This window comes from Myotis yumanensis, unplaced genomic scaffold (assembly GCF_028538775.1).
Source record: "Myotis yumanensis isolate MYYU_CA2020_CCGP unplaced genomic scaffold, mMyoYum1.0.hap1 SCAF_6, whole genome shotgun sequence".
NCBI classification, from domain to species: domain Eukaryota; kingdom Metazoa; phylum Chordata; class Mammalia; order Chiroptera; family Vespertilionidae; genus Myotis; species Myotis yumanensis.
Window position 1 is genome coordinate 30,948,373 of NW_027223757.1, and position 15,412 is coordinate 30,963,784.

The 15,412-nt window shown below is 39.8% G+C and overlaps 1 protein-coding gene across 8 annotated transcripts in view; it reads left to right on the top strand.

Annotated features, from left to right (window-relative positions):
* The window catches only part of GRM1 (glutamate metabotropic receptor 1), a 313,949-nt gene that overhangs the window by 247,105 nt on the left and 51,432 nt on the right, over nucleotides 1-15,412 (top strand). For all 8 annotated transcript variants that reach the window (XM_070417848.1, XM_070417849.1, XM_070417850.1 and 5 more), the window contains 2 exons: nucleotides 4,672-4,918; nucleotides 9,177-9,345. In XM_070417848.1, coding sequence (XP_070273949.1) covers nucleotides 4,672-4,918; nucleotides 9,177-9,345 — 416 coding nt within the window. The remainder of the gene's footprint in view (nucleotides 1-4,671; nucleotides 4,919-9,176; nucleotides 9,346-15,412) is intronic.

A 15,412-nucleotide genomic window follows, 5' to 3' on the forward strand; every position in this document is an offset into this window, starting at 1 on the left:
AAATTTTAGTAGCCTAGGCCTTCAAGAAAAATTGAGGGCATTTTAGTTCTTTGAGGTAATTATTTTAAAATTACCTGATTCAATTTCCTTCAATTATTTTAACATTTGGGTCCTTTAAAGGAGGATGACTTATTTTCTTTGCTTGATATTTTAACAATATAAAATAATTTCAACCCTCTTTGTATTTCGATATGAATTGAGATTATACAAAATTATTTATTGAGTGTATAATGCTGTCAGATAAAAGAAGGCAGTGGAGAGCTACAAATGCCAAGGAATCAGAAAAATATTTTCTCCAGGGACAGTTATGTTTGCCAATGTTTCCCGTAATACTTCTTTGTTTTAAGGAACGTCTTGTCTGTTATGGGACTGCTCCAGTGCTTGGGTAAGGATGCTACTTGCTTGCACAATGCTGCTTGGGGGGCCCAGGTCCAGCTCAGGAGGCCACTGCCTCTGTCCTTGCTAGCTGTGTGACCTTGAATTCATGCCCCATGAGATTTCAGTGTGACAGCCAGTGTAATTCCTTTCCAAATTTGGATCCAACTAAGAAGTAGAGCCAGGAGTCAAATGATGATAAAATATGTCTTATTAGTCATGTGATTATGTGCATAGAAAACAAAAGAATTTGCCAGAGAACCAACCAGAATCTTTGAGTGTTTTCAAGTGTCTGCCTCCCAGTGAGAGAAAGAGGCTGAGCTGAGCACGCCCAGTTTCTTTTTGTCAATATCCCAATAAGATGAATCCCCTTTTCTTCCCATTAGGTGAGCTAGAAAGCCTTGGTGTTACTCAACAGGCGCCTCTTCACAAAAACAGACGGCATTAATTGAAGGGAAAGGAGGGCATATTTTCCTAACCTCTCTGTGCTTTAGTCTTCCTCCTTTGTAAAATGCTGATAACAGAACTTACCTCACACAGCCGTGCAAGGATTAAAAAAGATCCTAGTAACACTGAGCCTAGTGTATGGGAATGGCTTTGCCAAGTACCAGTAAATGTGGAATTGGAGAAGCGAAGCATAGAAACTTTAGCGGGGAAAGAGAACTTCAGAAAGATAATCTGATCCGCTTGTGGTGTTTTTTTTTTTTTTTTTAAGTTGGGAAACAGAGACCCAAGGAGGTGTAGACCCTTGTCCAAGTTCCATGGCTCATTGTTGACATATTATGGCAGAACTGCCCCTGGGTCCCAGGTGTTCAGGTGCTCAGTCCAGAGTTCTTTCTGCTCTGCCACTCTGCTGAATAGCTGTCCTAACTGTCAGTGGATAGAATTGCTGACCCTCCTCCCAACCACCATGAATTTCCTGTTTCCAGAGGGTGCACCCTGGGTCCCTACCCCGTGGAGGCCCTGCAGGCTGCTGTTCTCAGGCAACAATTTATAGCCCTTGTTGTGGGTTCACAATGAGAACAAGATTGCTATTTTAGAATCAAAGTAGATATTTTCACAATCCATTGTGAAGTACCAGGCAGGTATTCTTTTGAAGGTAAATAAACACAGTAAAGTATAATTATTTGATTCCATTTAGTGTATTAGAAAAGGTAATGCCTTAATAACACCCTAGTGGTCTATAACAGTTAATACACCATAGAAAAATGAATCATAAAACCCCCTTCTCTCTAATAATGCTTAGACTAGTGTTATGAAAAGGCACTAAACCTTAGGGAATTAAAAATGTTTTCCCCTTCTTACCAAGTGACGATATTATTAGTTTGGATATTCTATTCACACTGGTCAGGAAAACCTGTAACATATTCTGTTGGTTTGATGATAGATCCTTGCAACATTATCTGGGACAGTTGCTATGGCAAAGAGAATGGTCCTGTAAAGGCCAGATGATTTTCTCTCTGTCACTCCTTCCCAAATGATAGTTCCTACTGAGCTGGGTGGGAGCGGAGGAGTTCTTACTGATGGCAACATCCTCCTCACGTGTGGACCCAGTGGACTGACAGGGTAGGCAAGTGCATGGGCTCACTTCAGATTGACAAGCTCTGCAAGCTCTTTGTGTTTATTTTGGAAATGGTATGAGTTACAAATATTCCCTGGAAACATGTGCCTGGCCTCCTGGCTGTCTGCAGGATAAACACTGACAGGATGGCTTCTCTGTCATAGTTTGCGATTGATAGATTGCATGCCAGTGCTTCTAGTCAGAGAGACAGCTGTGCACATCTGAAACAATCTCAGGGAGAAACCCCAAACCAGCTTGACAGCGATACTGGTGACAGCAGGATGCCCTGTCCTCTGTCACCAGAAGAGCACCGCCTCTCTAGATTTCTGTACCTGCACTTGTGCTGCTGCTGAGCGTAACAGGAACACCAAGGGTCAAGGGGCATCTGGATGCCACCACCTTTCCCTCACTCATAAATGGCAAGATGAATGTCTGTTTGGCAAGATTATCGTGAACTCATTCTGTGAGTATCGTACATAACAAACACCAAACAGTAGCAAGTACTAATGATGTGTTCATCTCTTATTAAAATTAGATACATGTAAAAATGTTAAATTAATAATATTTGTACTGATTTTTGTTGCATCTGTATGTATATATACATATGTATAACATCACTAAATAGATACAGTTAGGGAGCAGCATGGCTCAAGAGATGTGTCACCATTTGACCAATTTGCCTTGTTCACCCCTGTGTTTCCAGAATAGTCACCACTCACTTCACTTTCAAAAGTGACCCAGTTTGGACAATAGTTATGTAATCACCCTAGATACGGATCAAAAGGAAAACTGACCTCAGGAAAGCCAAGAACTCTTATAGCCTCTATGCTGATGAATAACACATCCTCTAGACAACCCACAGCTTAGGAAATTTGTACTGGGGACACCAACATAATTTTTAAAATATATTAGTTATTTAAATCAGTTACCACAGCAAAAAAACAAACAAACAAACAAAAAAAAAACAACAAAAAAAAAACAACTCAGTGTCCATAAGGCTTGTCCAAAATAGGGAAGTTTCCTGTTGGTGAAGAACTCCATGTGTTCATTTTCATATTTTCTTAGTTTGCGCCTGGATCGACATCAATAGCTGCAACTTCCAGTGGATGGCTTTAGTATTGACAAGAACCCTTGAAGTGGCTGCTGCCTTGAAGGCGATTTTGCCACTCGATTTTTGTCTATTTTTTTCCTTTCCTTCTTTAAGTCCTGCTAATTTCTCTAATTCGACCAGCTTTTAACATTTAGCTCCAGCACCTGGGGGTTTGGGGCAGTCTTTAAAGGCATGTTGAAAATGTATCAAACACAGGGCATCAATCCATCTCTTTTATGCCCTGATATAAATGAGATGAAACGGCACGCAAACTAACGTTGAGAGCCAGGGTTCTGGCTGACAAACGTAAGTTACCCCTTTTCAATGACTTTACAGTTTTTGCAGGATGTTTGCTTTCTGTTTTATGGAACTCTCTATACTTATTTTTGTGTGGTTTGATTTTAAAATGCCCTTTGTGCCTCGCTTACTCCTTATTTCCTCTCAGAAAATGTTCTTTTTCCAATTGGAAAAATAATACTTTAGCAAATCACACTTTAACAATTTCTTATTAAGCAACAGCTTCCTTAATACTTTGTGTTGCTCTCGAGTTCAGGAACCTTAGTGTCCAGCGGCCTATTTAGGCTAGAACACAAAGGTCAGCTGGTCGGGGTGCCCAGAGCCTCACGTTGTTCTCAACCTCACGTGCAGATGAACTCGCCAACTTTCCCAGCTTCTCGCACCTGGATCACACATTGTGTAGACTCCTCACTATCAAGTCAAGTGGGGAGGGAAAGCCCGCTATAGAGAGAGGCAAATTTCTGGAACTAAATATAAAATCTCTGAATTATGCCAGTGGTGTGCTCCAAATCTATTTTGTTTCCCAAACCCGTTCCTTTTATTTCAGTAAGGCCAATTGGTCTCTGAATTTCTCATCCATGTGTAAGTGCTGAAGTTTAGACTTCTGCTATGTAACTCATCTATAATGCAATTCTGTTCTTTTGAAAGTGCTTGGCCCTTGGGGAGCCTTTGATCACCTGTGACATAGGCAGAGATTATTGTAGGATTTTTGAAATTCACTGGTAAAAGCTAAAGGCTAAAGTATATAGTAGGACTCTTCCATCAATAAATTATTTTACCTGAGTTTCTAATAACAAGCAAATCTGATTCAAGTATTTTTGTACTGTCAGTCATATATAAGAAGAGATTCATACTATGTAGCTCTTCTTCTTGCTCTGGGTTTCTGTGACCCTAGAGATCACCCAAAGAAAATATCAGGGTTTTGATAATGCACAAATTGATTTACTATGGAGTGTGAGTTTCTATAGAGGTTATCAAGAATATTTTTCCTGTACTGCAATATAGGAAGAATTTTAATATAAGTCTCCATGAACCAAGAGGTAATAAGCGCTATTCCCATTGCTCCTTAAGGATTTTCTTGCAATATTTGAAAGGTTTTGTTTTTGTTTTTCTTAAATTTTCACCTCTATGGAGTCTGTTTTATATGCTATAAAACCATTATCGAAGTTAGAAAATAAAACCGAATAAACTATTTGCACACAGAATATACTAGAGCTAGTCGCAACGCTTGAACAGGTGAGCTTGGCTTTCCCTTCCTCTGAGAGCCTTGAAAAGCACTGGAGAATTACACCTGCAGGCCTAGACTCCATTACTGCAGCCTTGGCAGCAATCTACTTTTATGTTACAGGCAATGAAAGCTTAGAAGAAAACTACGTCCAGGACAGTAAGATGGGCTTTGTCATCAATGCCATCTACGCCATGGCCCACGGGCTGCAGAACATGCACCATGCCCTGTGCCCCGGCCACGTGGGCCTCTGCGATGCCATGAAGCCCATCGACGGCAGTAAACTCCTGGACTTCCTCATCAAGTCCACGTTCATCGGTGTGTCTGGAGAGGAGGTGTGGTTTGATGAGAAAGGGGATGCTCCTGGAAGGTAAAGCCGTCTTTTCTATAATGGATCTGAATAACCTGTGACCCTCCCTGAGCCAGACAGATGGCAACTCTGGCTAGCTTTGGTTCTATGGTTTCTGGGTGTCATGAGCAAAACAACTAGAAAGTTAAAGAGACAAGGCTAATATTACATGGAAATTATATTTTAAAACATTGAAAAACTTATTGTAAACACACACAATCCTGCATCTTGCCAGTATTACACCCCTACCCAGCTATCACTCAGAATACCTTGACCTGCTGGGAGCCCCAGAAACTAAAGAGACGGCACCTCACTGGCAGGACTCTCCCTGGCACTGTCAGCTCCAGGCCAGAGCAGCTTTCTGATTGACTGGTCCCAAGGCCAGTCAACTAAAATATTTTAATATTACACCTGCTTAAAGAGCTTAATATATGGAGAGAATGAAGTCCGACACATGTATCCCTTTGTCTCAGGCTAAGGAACAAGAAAGGAAATAATTTTCTTTGTGGTATTGAGTCTCTATGGCTTCCAAAGAATTAAGAAGCAAAGGAAAATTACACCTAACTAATATATATATGTTTTCCTTTTCCCTAAGTCATTTTATATTTAGTCTGTTTTATAACACTTGTTTTATAATATCAGTTAGCTCAAATTTCATTGGTACATAGAGAGTAATGTCAGTATAAAGAGTAGTTATGTTTGTTCATATGACGTTTCCTAGCCAAGGAGTAATCAGAATAGTGACATAAGAATTAAAAATTGCAACAGGAAAGAAAAAGGCCCTTGGCTTGGCTGCTGTACAGGATGCCCACAATCTTTCTTTTCTCTCTCTCATAAGATGGTTTTGCAGAAAGAGAGATTTTGGGAAAACATATGCTGTATTAAAATGGAAAATCAAGTCATTTAATCCTCATTGTTATAAGCATATCTTTATCCTTTTTACATCTGATAAAGCTGAGTGTCAGAGAAACTAAAAAATTTACCTTAAATCACACTGAGAGTAGCTGGCAGAGGCAGTGCTGTGTGAGTCTGAGGCTTGTAATCTTTTTGCCATATTGCTCTACCTTTAGCTAATCCTAAAATCAGGCAAGGTTGCTGGCAATGTTCTCAATGTCATTTCAAAGACACTGTAAGAGACTATTTGGGAGAGAGTACTGTAAGATACCCTAAATAATTCTCCACATATCTCCTCCTTTCATGTAAGTGTGAAGTTCTACATTTAGAGAGTGCCTTGTGGGGCCAAGTGGATTCTCCCTGTTAAAATCCAACAGCTCTAGGAAAGATAAATCGTCTAAGTAATTGTCAGCAATTAAACAATGAATTTATTAGATTCCTTCCAAGCTTCCATTAGGCGGGAGCAAGTTTAGGTAAACATGGGAGTGAGATGGATGGAATGATGGAGGGCCTGGGCACGTGGAAGGTTTCCAGGTGCTGAGCACCTTAGGAAGTAATACCAGGAGGATCCAGTGGATCTGAGATTCAGAACAGCACTCCCCTATGGTTATAATGCTGCATTCCACTGGAAACTGGGCTCTGTAAAGGATCAGATTTGGAAGGGAAACCTCCCTGCCGGCAAAGGGCCAACTGCATTTTAGACACCCCATAAATATGCGTTTTCTCTTCCTCTCTCTATTTGTAAGTTATTCAAAATATTGGGACACAAGGTTAGCTTGTTTTTTTCTCTCCATCTTTAATTGTATATTTAAATCATGGGCTTTCCCTGGGTGTCTTTTCAAGGATTATTTCTTCATACTTGAAATTGATCATCTTCTGTGATCAATTTCTGTTTCAATCAACTCCCTCTGCTTCCATCTCCTGTCACAACACTGTCCAAGCTTTTGGATCCTCCTGTAATTATTTTTGCTAATCATCATGTAACATGAACTGGATACATTGAGAGGATGTTGTCAAGTTGTAATTTACAGCATGAGGAATATTCCAAATAAATGCCAGCGTGCTGGCAGGCAGGGACTGGGGTCAGGAGAGAAGAGCAGTGTTCATTAACACATACAGCAAAGAGGGAGGCCTCTCTTTAGTAAGACAGTACTTTTCCTTTGGTATCTTTCAGTGTTGTTTTTTCTTCCCCCTCTGGCTTTTGGGATTTATAAAAAACATGTTTTCATACCAAAAAATTGTGAGCTTTTCAGGTTTTGCATGCTAATGAAGTGTGAACTGATTTCTCCTCTTCTAAGAGCAAATGAGGAAGTTGAAATAAAATCTTAGGAAAGTAACTTACAGGGAAAAGATATTCTAAAGCTGGCATTGCATTTAAGCCTTCATTGGAAGTGCCTACATAAGATTTAATGATGTAATATGGAGTAAAACATAAAAATTAAAGGACATGGGGAAAAGGAAACCATTCTTAGCAAACATTCACAGCAGATGCTATAACCATGAGTTTAAAATGGAAAAGAATTGGAGGTGTAGATTAGTATCATTGATCGGTAGAATGAGTGTGAACCATCACCCCCCAGTTAACACGTACATGGATATTGCTCAGACAGCTACTCTGAAGAACATTCGGGTGTGTTTCAGCAGCCAGGAAAATAAGAACCCTCTGGTAGCCAAAAGTCAGAACAGCCAAGAGATGAAACTGTAGGTAGGCTTTGTTCACCTGGAAAAGTAGGAGGAAAACTTCCTTCACTCTCTCAGTCTCCCCTCTCCCTGTAGGGAACTGCTATTTATAGACATTGCCAGAATCTGGATGTGAAGAAGCCACTAGCTACCCTGTGGGCATTTGCACATTAAAAGCAGGAAGAAAAGCCAATAAAGGACATTAGTTGTGTAGATAAAGAACTAGGCCAGATACAGCCAATAGGTTTCAGATACCAACTAAGGTTGATGAGTGGTAGCTTCCTGGAGTGCTAGGCTGAGGAGGATTCTGAGTCTGAATCCAGTTTGGAAGGAATTCCAGGATGGATTAGGTAGGGGCCTTGGGGGAAAGGGGGAAAGAGCTGAGGAAGAGAAATATGTGTTGGTTAATTGTCATCAATTTCTTTGGGTCAAGAGCAAAGAGCAAGAAACAGTGCCTCTTACTACCTTCTAGCTTGGGAGGTTGAAAGCTCATCACAGATACTGCAGAAAACCATCCCACTTTGCAGAGTCAGCACAGCAGAGTCAGGCCTTCATGAGTTATAATTTACCTGGAGTCGATAGCAGCATTCAGAGAAGATTGAGAAATGCCAGAACATTTTCAGTGCTGAGGGGTAAATGGCATTGCCAGCCCAAAGATGTTCTCCCGCTTTCTTAGGATCATAGAAATAACCAGAGTATTGTAGGCCAGTCATAGAAATACACATATGACTGATACATTGATATTGTCTTACATATATATGCCTTTGTTCCACCTGTGAAATAGTTTCTTACATACCTTATGGTTATAAATCCCCACAAGAAGCCCATGATCCTTAAGAAGTTTAGTGAGAATCCTAAGTAGTCTAACCTAAGGTAGAAATAAATGTTAGAAAAGCTATTTCAGCTCATGCATCGCAATGCCAAGTCCTGACCTGTTTCCATCACACTGGGGAGTGCTCTCCACTGCCCACAGTGGAAGATGCTGAAGTCTGACCCCCAGAACACACTCAGGCTGCAGAGATGATTTCTAAATGCAGATTTTGCTGTTGTGTAGCATTGCAGCTTTTGAAATTACTGAAATCAACTGGCATTACTTATTTGGATTCAGAAATGCTTCTCCTAACCAGGGACAAGACCCGTTTAAATGTCAATGTGCAAGATGATAAATCCCCAACATCCTTGCTAATTAAAGATGCATTTCTCAGAGTTCTTGCTCTAATCACACCTAAAAGAGGCTCCAAACTTTATAAAATTCACCTCTTTCAATCCAGTGTAATGAAAATGGCAACTGAATGTAAAAAGGAAAATTGGAATAAAAGTAGTTAAGTGAAGGAGTTAATGTTCTCCAGACATGCTACTTGTTCAAACAATGACTTAGGGCATAATGATTTGGAGGAGATGATCAACTCAGCACACATAGACACACAGAAATATTATTTTGGAAAACATGCATAGAGAAAGCCTAAGAATACTGTGTTCTTTAGCAAATATGGACAATACACAGAAATTGAGAATGGGATACACATTTTTAAAAATCAGTGGAAACATTACAAATAAACTGAAATATCGGCAGTAGCTGGTGTTAGGACTGGAGATGATTTCAGCCTTTATTTCCCTTCTCTTTGTTAGTATAGATTTACCACATTTCTTTGCTTTGTACATTATGTCCATATTCTCCAAGACGCACATGTTGTTTTCTTTGTAGGTATGACATCATGAATCTGCAGTACACTGAAGCTAATCGCTATGACTATGTACACGTGGGAACCTGGCATGAGGGGGTGTTGAACATCGATGACTACAAGATCCAGATGAACAAGAGTGGGATGGTACGGTCTGTGTGCAGCGAGCCTTGCTTAAAGGGTCAAATTAAGGTAAGCCAGCCACAAATGCATTCTCAGACGGTGTTCACGAGGAGGCCCCCTGCCTGGATATAAATAAAAAATGCACAGACATTTTTCTTAGACAAGACTACCCAGGAAGGATGGACCAGGCTTACTGTTTTTGTGCTTGTAGTTAGCTAAAATTGAAAAGACAAAGGAAAATAAGGAAATGGAATAGGAAAACCATTTAAATATTTGGAATAGTCTTCAATTGAATCACAATGATGACGCAGGATTTTAAAATACAATCTGGAAAGCAGGGGGGTGCATGATCGATTTGAAAACTGAAACAGATGTAAAAGTGAAAACCAAAACAAATGATACTGCTTAGTTGTAGTTCTAGCTATTGTTAAAGAAAGCAGGAGCTGAACATTGCTAAATAAGCACATAACTAAAATAAAAGAAGTTGAATGAGGTAACACAGAAGTACTGCTGATCATTTCTCCACCAAGTTTTTCGCTTTTCCTGAAACCAGTATTTTCTAGCCGAGAGAGTCCTCACTTTCTATTATCAGATGCCTTTTCCCCAACTTGTAAGTAACCGCGATATGACTCCATACATAAAACTAGAGTAAATAAACATTAAATAATGAGCATTTAGCCGGATGTGCTAGAGAGAATTCTCGGTGAAGAAGACATAGAGACAGTGCTCTCTGTATCCCGTGCTATTTAAAACCAATCTGGGTAATGCACTAGGAGATGGAGTGTGGGGGCATGATTGTGAGCTGGCAAGGGTATCGATTAAATGACCTAACAGGTCTTTCCATCTCTAATTTTCTGTGATCCGTCTCTGGGAGCAAACAGGCTGTCACATAAGTGTCGCTCCGCACAACTGGAGCTGGAGTAGGTGCCCTGTGTGGCTCTGACCCTCTCACCATGAGCCATGACCATACTGCTGTGCCATTCTCATGAGCTGTACACCACCCACGCATGGGTGAGGAACACTCAGGTGTCTAGGGCAAGAGGCGACTCATGCAGAAGTGTTGGTGTGGAAACTAGAAAAGCCTTATCTCTCCTGATCAAAGAAGATAGAGATTTGCCACCTGCAACATCTTTTGGCAGCTGTCCTGATGGACTCCACCTCCCACTGACACCAGCCACTTCGAAGATGAAACAAACTTCTTAGACAAATCATCCTAGCTCTCAGTATCTTGTACTTTCTCTGCAATATGATGATGAAAGGATTTAATAATTGTCATGACAACTCACCAATCAGAATTGACTTCATTCTAGTGCTGTGAGGGGGTCCTGGAGACCGCCCACCACACCCATGGGGAGATTTGAGCGAGGAGTCCTATAAGGCTCACATAGTGTGGGGTATTCAGGAGGCTTAAAGATACCATTAGTTTCCTCTCAGTGCTTACGTGTTTCAGTTGTGTAAACACAGTCACTGTGTATGAGCTGAACATCAGCACTGCTTCTCCCCAAGAATACATTTCTGATTCTTGTCCCGATGAAATTCTTTCACATGAGATTAGTGAAGTCAATCTGAGGCGGCACATAAAATGTGGAGAGTACATCTGTAAGTGAACAGCAAGTGTTCTGCACATATGATACTCTCCCTTACCAAGCCTGCTGTGGTTTTCCATGGTGTAGGGAAGGGCAGGAAAGAGGGGAGAAGGGACAGGAGGCAAAGGAAGGGAAAGTGAAAAGAAGAAAAGAAATGGTGGCGGTCAGGGACTAACATTTATCAAGCATATACTTGTACAAATACAATAATGCTTTACAGGCATCATCATTCCAATTACCCCTTGAAACAACCCTTTAAAAGCAGGTATCATTGCCCCCATTTTACAAATGAGGAATCTGAGGCGCAGAGGGGTTGGTTCACTTGCTCCAAGCTTTCTCAGTAGAAAGTGCCAGAGCTGGGCTTGGTGCCAACCCAAAGCTCTTATACCCTACAGCCATATGTTGTCCTACTATCTTTCATTATATGAACCGATATGTTTCCTACAAATGCAAATTTTGATTGCTAAGCCTTATTTTCTCAATAATTCACACAAAAATTATAAGCAGAGGTCCACATTTAAAATGCCGGAGGAACAGAATCTAGAACTAAGGAAGCAATATTTGTGAAGGTGGTAGGGAGAATTTGTTAGAGACGGCAACATCCAGAGAAATCACGGGAAAGGACCCTGCAGATTGCTTTCACTGCCCTTCTATTCTTGTTTTCCGCTGCTTTTCTCTTTGTTTCCCCCCTTAAATTCGTCTTTGGATTCTTTACTACAAGTTGATGGTTTGGGGACTGGAAGTTTGGACATGGAGAGTGGAGAAAAATCACTAATTTCTACGAATCTCATCTGACCAATCTGACAGAATTTTGGAGACATTAGGGGAACATGGAATATATCACAAATGGTTCCTCATTGCAGATGCCATATTGTCATGTAGTAAAGTACACCTTATGCATGTGGAGAAAAGCCCAGTTACACATATCTTACAGTCTATAAACTTCAGAATTGGGTTAACTATTTTTCCCTGAACCATTTAAAAGGCGAGGTACAAATATTATGAAGCTTCGTACCTTCACACTTCAAATTATGCTTTCAAAGAATAAGAACAATTTTCACATAGCCAAAAGACTGGCTAAGAAAATTAGGAATAACATCATCCATTGTAACTGTCCCCAAACATCTCAACGTTCTCTTTTTGTGAATCAAAGAATACTATTCATTTAAACTGTTCATAGTTAATATAACCATTTTGGCAACCAGTGCAACAACAATGTGGTTCCTCCATGATGCAATATTTTCTAAACTCTGCAGTAGGGTGGCAGGTTCTCAATACAAATTGTCCATAAAAATATTTTTTAAAATCCTTATCTGAGAAGCCTATGATTACATAATGATGATGTGATCTGTCCCAGCTGCTAAAAAACATACTGGCTAAAATTTTAAAAAAAGTAGAAGACAAATATTTTTTTGGGGTATTATGCTGTGCATGTGTAAACAGAAAGTTACTGTACTTTCTTTGGATGAGGAGGAAACTTTTCAAACACTGGTTATAATAAGTTCCATGGAATTATCATTAATTTATCCATAGCCACTCATAATACCTACATCTTCACTTCTCATGCTTTGATCTCTTGGTTACTGAACTTGTTGGTGATCATCTTACTTTGTACCCAGCCTATCCACCACTTTCAGGGACAGGTCTCCATAGGAGCTCCCGCTGAATCACATAATAGTGGGCAGAGCAGGAGCACACAGGGCTGCTGTGTGTTGGAGGTGGTCACAGCAGAAGCAGAGCCCATTTACTTTTCTTAGTAAACATTTTGAAGTATAACATTCATACAGAAAAGTAGAGGAGGAAGACAATCGTATGAGTATACAAGGTGCTCATCCTACCTGGTCTTTACTCTAGCCATTCCCACTGCCTAGAACACTCTTCCACCAGATATATTCAGGGCATCCTCTCTTTCCCTCTCTCACATCTTTATTCAAATGGCATTGTCTTGGTGAGGCCTTACTTGACCACAATATGCAAAATTGCAACCTCTATTCCAGGTATCTCTCTATCAGAACATGGACCAAGGTGAGGCAAATGAGGTACCTAGGGCATAGACTTTCAAGGAGGCACTCAACTCTCAAGGTCCTGCAAGTGCAGGGTGGGTAGTTGCTCAACATGGAGGGTGCATGCCTCTTTAAATGTGGTCCCTAGGCACTGCACTTACCGCATTTTGGTGCCTGTCCTGAACCCTATTCCTCTTTTTGCTACTCTTTTCTCAAAGCCCTTCTCTAGAATGATAGCCCCTCAAGGATGGGGATATTTTCTGTTTTGTGCACTGGTTATTTCTAGTTTTCACATAGTTCCTGGAACATTGTAGGCACTCTAAACACACATTGCAAATTGAAATGTTCGGAGTGGGCTGGGGTCGTGCACCTATGACATGAGGCCATAATGTATCAAAAGAGATTTTATTCCAGGCACCTGGGTGCAGGTGGGCTGATACCGACAAAGGCATCAGCAAAGAGAGCAGGGAGGGGGAAAGTTTTTTATTAATTTTTGCTGGCTGCAATTCATTTCTGCTGATGTAAGTGTCCGGTCCGTGCTTGGTTCCTCCCAGTGTCAGATGGCTAGTGGTTATCTGAACTATGCGGTGCTCAAGTTTGCAAGCTTTCTGCAAAATATCTGCTAAGCACAATAAGTTTTTCTCTGCCCCATTTTATTCTCTTTAGCCCTTTCACAAATGAATGAATGAATGATTAAATGTATGTTCTCTGTGTAAGCATTTCATTCCTCCTTCTAGCAGTGTGCTTAATGCAGTATGTTAAGTTTTGAGCTTTTTAACTTCAATGATCAGGAGGTCTTTTCATTTATTTGTTCTTATGCATAGCACTGTATCTGGCATACTGGGCCACAGAATAAAGGGTTTTTGCCAACCTCTGAGATATAATTTTGGTTCTCAGCATAACATGTCGTCACCCTGCCAGCCGTTATTACACTAAGAAGAGCCTAACTCTTGGAAATAACTGGAGATAACGTGACTGAGATTTGCACAAGGTATTGATCCCTTCTGCAGCTGTTTTCTAGCTGAAAGATGCGCATAATTAACTTCACCCCATGGAGTATAATTTTGTGTCATTCTGTACAGAACTACTCATGCATAGCTGGTTCAATATATGTCTATATTTGTGATCGTTTTGTATTCCTATAACATTTTATTACATTTTTTCTATAATAAATGTAGGATTTCCCTAAGTTGATATTCTTATTTAGTTCTTACAACACTTTCTTCAATTACCTTTTCTTTTTATTCTCATTGAATTATTTATTTCCATTTCTTCTCTTTATGTCATATTCTATATTATGTCCTTCTTTTCTTTTATATACATTACTGAGTAATTAATATGTGCCCAGAACTATGCCAGCACTCTGAATGCAAAGGAAACGTAAGCACAACTTCTTCTTCGAGGAACTCATGGTATAGCTGGAGAAAAACATACCAGCAATTAGAATTGATCATTATCCAAGCTCTCACACAGGGTGCTGTGGGGACACAGGAGGGCGGGGCTACCTTCTCTCTTGCAGCTGGTTTTTCTACAGACTTAATTGAGTAGATGCAATTTCTTTATCCTTCTTAGTCTCTCAGGTATTTCCTTTCTGAAGAAATTTTTTCCTATTTCCTTTAACTTATAGTTACTTGTCCTTCATTATATTCTCTTGATGCTGTTTTCTTTCCTCCTTTTTCTAAAGAAAACCTTAATTTTAAAAAATCCATTACAAATCACTTCAGAGATTTAGTCATAAAGTGAATACTTGGTTTCCTATGGCATAAATACTTCAAGACTCCTACAGTGTATATGGCATTGAATCATAGCATTGTGTGCAGCAGCAGGTCTCCTGATCTCACTAACAATAAGTACAGCACCATGTATACCTGAAGGGAAAAGAAGCAACAGATCCTCTGCCTCACTAAGCATTGGTCCTTCCAAGGCAGTTTCCATGAAACATCAAGACTTTTATCATGACTTAGAGCTGTCATAGGAAGTGTTTTCCTGTGAAAAAAAATATGAAAAAATATTATTCACTTATTGAATGTATACCGTATGCAAAAAAAATCAATGAGTATTACGGATATAAAAATAATGAAGAATATTCATGATTTGGGGAGAATAAAACATAAATTGGGCATAATAACTTGAGAATTTAAAAAATGTATCTGAAGAGAAACATATCTACCATATAGACATGAAATAGAGGACAAAAGCTAATTTGTGGTAACCAAGATACCAACTATATTTTAATTATTAGAAAATTTCAAGTAAGGTAATGTTTCAAAGGGTTTATTGCTCTAGAAATACTTACTGCAACTTTTGATGTTATGTCTATTCTAGAAAGTAGTGACATAGATAAACTGTAGGAGGAAAGATGACATTTGAAATAGAAAAAGGTAATAGTCATTCTTCTATTAAAATATAGTTATTTGTTTACTATATAGTTCTATGTTAGAGCTGGTGGTCAAAACACACACACACACACACACACACACACACACAAACACACAATTTTTTCCCTCTATCTCTTTCCCTCCTTAAAGTATATTCTCTATACAGCAA